We start from the raw sequence: 8,767 nt of genomic DNA, 5'->3' as shown, positions 1-8,767 counted from the left end.
GGTACAGCAACTGAAACGGTAGGGCAGCAGATGGCATTCACAAAATCACACACCATGCACGGTACAGAAGGTCTTATCTCCCACACTATTGACACGGGCTATTGTGCATTGTGCCGAGGCTCTAGCTGCAGTACCAATACATGTACACCATCTACGGTATACTACTAGCAATGGTATGTGTCTCGTGAATACAATGTACCCAATCCTTTATGCACAGGGCACAGTGCTATCCATTGACTGCATGTGTACTACTGTATAGGACAGGATGGTTGTACACATGCATAGTTGGGGTAGGAACGTGCAACAGGGCCAACCCGTCCATTGTGTACCTACTGTCAATACTGTAAATTTTCCACAGATTACTGAACTAAAAGGCACTGGGGTTTGGAAAAGGAAGTTGTACATAGTTGTGTGTTTCTGTTTACTGCAGTGGCATTAATAGCACATCAATTTCCCCGTATCCCTTAACCAACCATACAGCTGTAATTATCAAACCATGCACTAGAATGTAGTTCCTCTTTTTTGGCAAGAATTTGTCAAATGATGTCTAATGGATATTTTTGTAATGATACAATGTATGCACATTTTCTGAACCAAACCACATGTCTGCTCATTTGTATACATCTGTACATGTAAATGTACAATGCAAGTTTATACACCTGTACATGTACACTATTGTACAATGTACATGTACATGTACATACATTGTATACGCCCTAATTTACCTAGAACTTTTTTGATTACTAATGGAACCTTAACTTCACGAACTTCTGTACGCATACAATGTAAAATACCATTACAGATGTACATAGTATATTATGTGTTTTGGCAGTCAAATCATATAAACATACACACAAAGTACCATTTTTTTGTTATTTATATATTTATTCTCTTATACACATTAAAAATATATCTTTGATAACAGGATTGTGACAAGTCTACTCTCCACTGGATGCATACCCTATGCCTTCGAGCATGTAAATGAATGTACGTACTAATGATGTGAGCCATGACAGAAAAATGAAACAGCTTGGTACATGTACATGTACGAAAATGAAACGGATTGGTACATGTACATGTATATGGCTTTGATGTTGTAAAAGCACTTGGAACCTACCAGTAACCTGACTCATTTCACACTTTGACCAGGGTTACAAGCCAGTGGAAAAGAGCAACAATGGCATACCTATAATATCATCACTTCTTGATTCAGTTCTCTTGTTTCTGTTTGTCGGACAGGAAGTTGCTATTAGATGAAGTACAGCTCAAATCAAAGAGCCAAGATTTACTGAAGTAGTCATGCGTACAAAAGAAAGCTTTCAAACCCGCACGCCAACATAAGATCACAGGCAATTCAAACATGGTATTGGCCAAGCACCAAACACATACATTGTATGAACAATGAACTTCAGTGCTGGGGCAGAACTGGAAAACAAATCTCTTTTCTCCTTCATTGACATTATGATTGGTAAATTAACCTGTTGAGGACGAGTCATGAGTATACTCTGGCAAGAACCTATGGCAAATGCATGTTGTAGCAACACCAGCCCGTCCTCAACAGGTTAAAGAGCATGTCTTAGAGATGTACCAACATTATACCACATAAATTCACTACACAACATACATTCAGTTTTGTTGATTTGATGAAATCCATACAAAATGCATGTGTGATGTCATGCAACCTTTGTGTAACAGACAAATAAAAATGTGAAGCGCATACATTGAACAGACAAAACCAAAAGTTTTCACTACATCTTGTACCTGGACATCAAAATGGAACTTAAATTTTAGAACTGAAAAAAAAAAAAACCACCTGAACTCTCACTGTGCGTTTCACTGTCAGCTGACAGGCTACAGGGAAATTTTATCACTGAAAGCAAATGGTACCATTTGCATTTCACAACTTCTTGCACACTGAAAGGAGGAAGGGACCCCTTGCCAATAGTAGATCTGTATTACAAGACACAAATGATAGTAGAAACAGAGCTATTCCACGTGTAGAGTAGAAAAAAAAAATCTAGTCAACTCACTCCTGCTGGGCAGATGATGAGCAAACTGCACACAGACACAACAAAAATAGTTACGTGGAGGGAAAACATCACATCACATCACACTTCACAACATTCACTATCAAAACATAATATTCACTGTTATCATATTAAATACTTATCATCAGCTGCTGGAACATTAGCTCCTTTGGTGTTAAAGAAGCATTTTTTTTTTCTTCTATTTTCCCTTCTGCTTACTGTTTTTGAGAATTGCATCACAAGCCTGACAACTCAACAACTTCTTGCATTGTTTTACAAAACAAAATGTTTGGCAAAAATGCACAGCATTGACACTTAGCCAAAACAAAGGCGCACTTGTACAGTGTAGCTGACTACACAGATGAGTCACAAACTCTCTGTGCATAAAGTTTATGCGATATTTCAGACTTATCACACTGACCTCATTTTGGCATGCGAACCACTGTCCGAGAAAGAAAAGCAGAAACAGTATTTCTGTTTGTCAATAAATCTTTACAGAGTACAGCAGAATACTGATAGATTTCACATGTCCCAAACATTAACTCTCATTGAAAACATGTACAATGTTATAGGTGGAACTGTTCTTACTGGCCAACTTTGTTTATAGCTGCAGTGATGCAAGTTGATGGCCAACATAACTGTAGGATAATGGACAAAGAAGACCAAGGTGCTACAAAAATTACACTGTATGCAAATGTAGATATTTGCTACATCATGCATTTGTATTTTTTCAGCCACTCTCTATTCATAAACAAATTTACTTAAAGGGATATATCAAGGTCAACAACAAACTTTTGATTCTACGATGATATTGATAAAATGAATTCACAACCAAATGCGTAGCATAGCACAGTTACCAAAGAAAGCTCTCATGGCAGTGTATTTTGCATTATTATGAATTACTGCATTACAGACTGTTGATCCTACAAAAGTGACAGGTACAAGTTACAGTAGAGTTCTCCACAAATGTGATGAACACTTGGTACAGGTACATTTAACTTCTACAATAGGCAGTTGAGAGTTTAATGTTACTTTTAGTAGTACTGTACACTTAACAGAAATTTATTGTCAGTCGCTGCTTGTAGTCGGTAGGTCTGTGCCAGAAATGTTCAGCTTAGGGCCGCTGCATGAGCAGAAGTTCCGGAGTTACGTCGTCATGCTTGATTAACTGCTTATTACATGAGAAAAGTGGTCATGTGAATGTACTGTACACCCAAGAATTGTGCAATGCAATGGGTTGTCTGAAATTTGCCACAAAAGTTTTGCTCGTGGTTTGAATGTCTTTCAGTTATCTTAAAAGTCTATGGGGGCAGACGTGTCCCTATTTCATGAGTAATCTCAACGCTGCAAGACCACCGAGAAAGGCTCCTGTGACAAGAAGAGAATTGAATGCTGCCTTCTCCTTCCAGTCCTTTGCTTTGAAGCTTTCATTGAAGTTGTCCTGTAAATGAGACAGAAAAAGACAAGGAAATCACATTTGTTAGTACAGTGTTAAACTACAAATACACTCTAAATATAAATGATAGCTAACACTCACCAGTTTATCATTTAGATCTATAGATTTCTACCAGATGCAGAGTATCTGTGGTGTATTCCGTGTAGACTACCATTTGCAATAATTAGACCATCTAGTGCCTTGAGTCTAAAAAAGAATAGAAAGTAAACAAAATCTATCCCATGTTAACAGAAAGTCACCCGATTTGGTTCTTGAAAGATTAAATCACACACACACATGACTGACAAAACTATACAATAGACTAGAACTTTTAACACATAACAAGTTAGTGTTGAACTTGAATGGCTTACAATTACAAGACTTATCAAAATATTACAGTGCTATTCACCACAGACCATCATGACCAAGTAGAGACCAGAGTGGAGAACCCTGTTACATGATGTAAGTTAGAGGTCTAAGTGTTAACGTTACTAGTACATTGTTATCTACCCAGTTCAATATCTAACATGTTAACTTTACACTGTATCGCTACACACTGAAGAAAGGTCATGCAACTCTCAAAAAGACCCACCCCCACCAAGAAAAAAAGAAGACAAAACACCCTAACAAAATACCTACCCATCCTCCTTGCTTATTAATCCATGGGGTTAATCGAGTTGCAACGTATCTCCCTGCAAAGTCTGCTAACTTTCCTACGTGATATCCCTTTCCGTGTTCTTGGCAATATTTCGCGAGACGAGCTGCAAAGACATAAACCATCACTACACGTCCCCAGTTACATGCACCTTCTTCGAACATGGCATTCAGACTTGCTGTAAATGCTTCCTCGCCATCTTTTTCCGGGTCATATTCCAAATTATTTACAAGTCCATTCAGCGTGATGGCATATCTCTCCTCGACTTCGTCCCCTACTCTCCTGAGTGTTTCTGCATGCAGGCAAGGTGGACGACGATTTTTTGTTTTGCCAACTTTGTAGCCGATATAATCATCCCCCAACTGTCTGGCGATAAACCCCGACTCGCCTTCTTCTAACGACGAGGCCAAGCATTGACCCCCATTCAGTTCAGTATCCGGACTAGGCGGCTGCTCCTTGGTGACGCCACCGTTGAAAAACAGTTTAGAAATACTGTTCTTTTGAGGGGAAGGGTGTCCGAGAATTGATTCCGACATGGCTGTTGGTCTTTCACATCCACTGGGCCATCCAAGACAGCACCAAATGCCTGTCTGCTCTCCTTCACTTGTACGATTTTCCTCGCACATTCAAAAGCCGCAAGCCCTAACCCAGCAACCAAACAGCTAGTCAAACAGCAACACAACCCTTTCTGTGCTGCCTCGCCGATCAACTGACGAGTTGGTCGTGAGTACGGAGAGTGCGATGTGATGTGGTTGTGTACGAAGAGCTAGATGGGAAGGTAGTACGTGTACGTAGTATCCGAGGTTAGTGGTAGAGTAGTACGGTGACTAAGCACTCAAACAAGCTTTCCTCTGTGCTGTTGGTTACCGAGCTTCGCTGAACGATTCGTATTGCAAAATTCCGCAGTCAGGCTGGCCTTCTTATCAGCGGTCGTCTCACAGAGACACAAGCGCACGATACGAAAGTAAAATCGTAAGTGTTCGTATCAGTTCGGCCATTCGTGCCTATCACGAGTCCCAACGATGACTAAAATTTACCGATGACGTCGCTATGCTGTGACGTCACAATAAACATGCAATCTGATTGGTCTGGCAAAGTCTACTAGTCCGAAACAGGATAGAATATTCCATTTACTGAAATAGGTATATCGAGAAATTTCCTGAAGGACGTAGTCATGTTTTCAGGCTTACCGTACTTTACAGATGTTTACAGTGATTTGAAGACAACCCAAAAGATTCTTGTGAGAAAACTGACTGTCTATGCTAGAATCTATACTTTTTAGAGTGTCCTATGCTATCTCGAAATACATTTCTTTTACTTCAGCACGCTGTCCCCGTCCCCCCGGGCATGCTGTTGTACTATATTGTGAATATGGAACATGTCTTTCTGCACGATACGGGAAAATCCCTTACGATTGTGTCGTGCAATATTCGTGAAGGAAGTTGCAGTGGTGGCAGAAGTTTGGCAAAATTTTACTGGTCTCGAAGCGGTGAACACTCCATATTTTCTATCTTGTGCCTTGATCAAGGTAGTCTGCTGTTGAGTTTTTTTGTGTGTGGATTTGAGGAAACAGTCGTGAGTACTTATACCCATGTTCTAATTCATCGAGAACGTATGTAAAATAAAACCTTATTGCCACGGTAAAATGATGTGTGGTGCATGTAAAGTCTCTCTATCTGATTTCGTTGTTCAGTACGACCGTGTGTAATTTATATGTGTATGGACTTGCGGAAGATCTCGTTTAAACACTGCTTAATACATGTTGCCTTTGTGTCCGTAGTAACTCTCATACTGTGTGCTGCACCAGATTTACGGATTCATTGGAGTTATGATAATTTTGCAATATCTTTTGTTCACCCCCACAGTGACAACAACAACAACAACAACAACAACAACAAAAGAAATGGTTCCATGACATTTGCGCCATCAACAATTGCCCCCTTGGAATATCTGCATGCTAAGCCAAACGTAATTTAATTCTACCCACAAACATAACCCTAACCCTAATCCTATAATCCTCACATCAAACTATAAAACCTAAAGCCCGATCACAACCCTTACCCTAAGTCGAAGTCCTTGGAGAAAATAAGACCGGAGCAATTGTTCCAGGATCAAATGTTGTGTCACAAAGTAACACTACAAAAGTTACTAAATATATTTTTCAGAAACCCAGAGACTCCAACCCCAAGCACCTTCTGATCTGGAGATTCTCCCGCCCGAAACCCCTAGCAGACTGGAGACTCCAAGTTCATGTGTGCGAAGCGCGAAGTTCCTAGGGTTCTAGATGCTCTCTGGTGCTATCTAAGGCTTATTTTTTCAACATACGGTAGCAATAAGTAAGAAATCATTTCCAACGGGAGACACAGAGCCAGGGCGGGAGGAATTAGATCTCAAGCGGGAGAACGGGAGATTTTGCAAAAATGGGTTTTCGGCGGGAGATCTCCCGTCGAAAACGGGAGAGTTGGGGTCTCTGGAAACCTATAATGGCTCGAACAAATCTACCCACTCTAAAGTTTTCATAGCCATTACTTTTAATTGCATTTGCATGCCACACAACATCAGGATTGTACATTCTGTAGCCCATGGAATGCATCATAAACAAGGTCTATTGGACACATTGTTGATGTTAATCAAAATTTGTCCCGAGCATGAAAAGTCCCATACAGTTCCTTATTCAGTTCTTTTCTTGTCCTCTGATTGACCGTCAGGTATACAGGCTGGTCATATATTGGTGTTGGTATTGTGCAGAGAAGAACGCACCTGCCAGCCTTGACCAAAATGGTGCATCAGCTTCGAACAGACGGCTTGACGACATCATCGTCATTGTCGAGCTCTGGTCATCACGCAGAGCGTGGCAACCAGATGACAACGAGATTCAGTTCTCAAGAATCTTCATTACAGTGCAACAGGACTGATCATCCATCAGAGCGAGTCAGTGGGACCGAGGAGGACCTTCCCCACTACTTTCACCGCGACACGGAACACCGTCCCTGCCTTTCACGAGGGGGACCCAGACTTACATGTGTGCATGACCTGAGCGGGACTATGATCCCTGGAGGGAGGCGGACCATTTTCCGTGAGACTGGTCTGGAGCTGGGCAGGATCGCAGATGAACTGGAGAGGAAAATGTCTCGGCTACATCAGATGACGGAGGCTGGAAGAGGGTTGCAAATATTGGCAGACGAGTTCTGGGTAGAGCTGCATCCCCTGCCAGATTCATTGACGGAGGATCAAGAGATAACAGTCAGAATAAGGAAAAATTCTTGACAAACAGAAATTGAGTCCGAACTAACTTGAAGTTAACAATCTTCTCCCTCAGACAGTATAAATGACCATGTTTTTTTCTTTAAAGGTCTGTGCATCCACAGCTTTGATTCGTTGTAACAGAATCCATTTTGTATGACGACTACAATGGTAAAATAAGTCATGATATTTGTCATGATATATTAGTAGTCTTACAGATGATGTTTAGTACTTGCTAACAAGAAACAGTAGTATGCAGAATACTGCCAAAATGTTATCGTTTGTCAGATAAATACCTACAATTGAGATGTACAGATATTTTCATCTGAACAGAAAATTTCTTGTGAATATCTGTATACAGCATACTACCAAAAACTGATTGTTTTTTCTTGTTGATCACTTATGTTGCATGAACTGCTGTGTCCTAATAGAAATTTTCATATAACAGTAAAGCTTCTCATTCATATTGGCATTTGTGAGACTGATATGAATGTTGATTTGTGGGATTGCATACTAAGCAGTGATTTCATACTGTCTTTGGGAAATATCCAAATTTGTCCATGCTAATATCAGATGTTGATCATGAAAGCTGAAAGTCACAACTGCAGCACATTGCAAAAGTTCATGATTTACCAGTGAGCCATAGGGGGATTTGATTTAACCCTTTTATTTCCAATGAGTCAAATGTGCACAAATTTCACATAAATACCTTTGGACAAGATTTTGATGTGGCATGCAGAGTTTTAACTTGTTTTGGACGAGTCCTGATGTTAAAAGCTTAGAGATTTTTTTTTTTTTTTTTTTTTTTTTTTTGGGGGGGGGGAGGGGGACTGCTATCTTTATCATTATTTATTCATTTGATTATTTATACATATTATTCATAAGTCTATATACTCCTTCATCCTGTTGTTGCTGCATTGTTCCTAAAGCATGTAACACATATCAAGGCACATCAAGGAATACATGTATTTACATGTGAATTTAGTTGATGCATTCATTTTTGTCCAAGAATCTGAAAAGTGGCATAATGGCATAAGAAACTTTTGTGAAACTAATTTTCCATAATAGCCACTTTCACTTAAACTTGCAGTACTATTCACATGCGATTTCTATAGCTCTGATAGTACACACAATCTTTTATTTTCGTTACCTGCATTGTACTCCTGCACTAACACTTCGCCAACCAGAGCCTGAAGTCGAGTACTTTTATGTGTGTACCGGTATACATAAATGATCAATAGGTGGCGCTATTTCAGTAATGTCTCTGAGACTACAGTTTTTACTTGTCCAGTATTACGGTACGTTGTACTTAGTATAAAATTTTACTTGGTCACACACACCCCGTCGGAAAACAGATTCGCAACGTAAGATTTGGTAGATGATTTTTCTCAAAGATACATTTAGAAA

At 39.9% G+C, this 8,767-nt stretch overlaps 1 protein-coding gene across 1 annotated transcript; it reads right to left on the bottom strand.

Annotated features, from left to right (window-relative positions):
* Nucleotides 1-1,483: 1,483 nt before the first annotated feature.
* Nucleotides 1,484-4,802, bottom strand: LOC139722156 (bcl-2-like protein 2). Its single transcript, XM_071633465.1, has 2 exons — nucleotides 4,102-4,802; nucleotides 1,484-3,468 (listed from the first exon to the last, which is right to left on the bottom strand). The coding sequence occupies exons 1-2, from the start codon at nucleotides 4,741-4,743 to the stop codon at nucleotides 3,349-3,351; spliced, it is 762 nt and encodes a 253-aa protein (XP_071489566.1). The 5' UTR covers nucleotides 4,744-4,802; the 3' UTR covers nucleotides 1,484-3,348.
* Nucleotides 4,803-8,767: the final 3,965 nt, after the last annotated feature.

The sequence above is a fragment of the Diadema antillarum genome, unplaced genomic scaffold, assembly GCF_040938485.1.
Source record: "Diadema antillarum isolate AM-2024a unplaced genomic scaffold, OU_Dant_1.0 scf00000159, whole genome shotgun sequence".
Lineage (NCBI taxonomy): Eukaryota > Metazoa > Echinodermata > Echinoidea > Diadematoida > Diadematidae > Diadema > Diadema antillarum.
The sequence above is the reverse complement of the archived record's forward strand: the minus strand, read 5'-3'. Positions and strand labels throughout refer to the sequence as shown.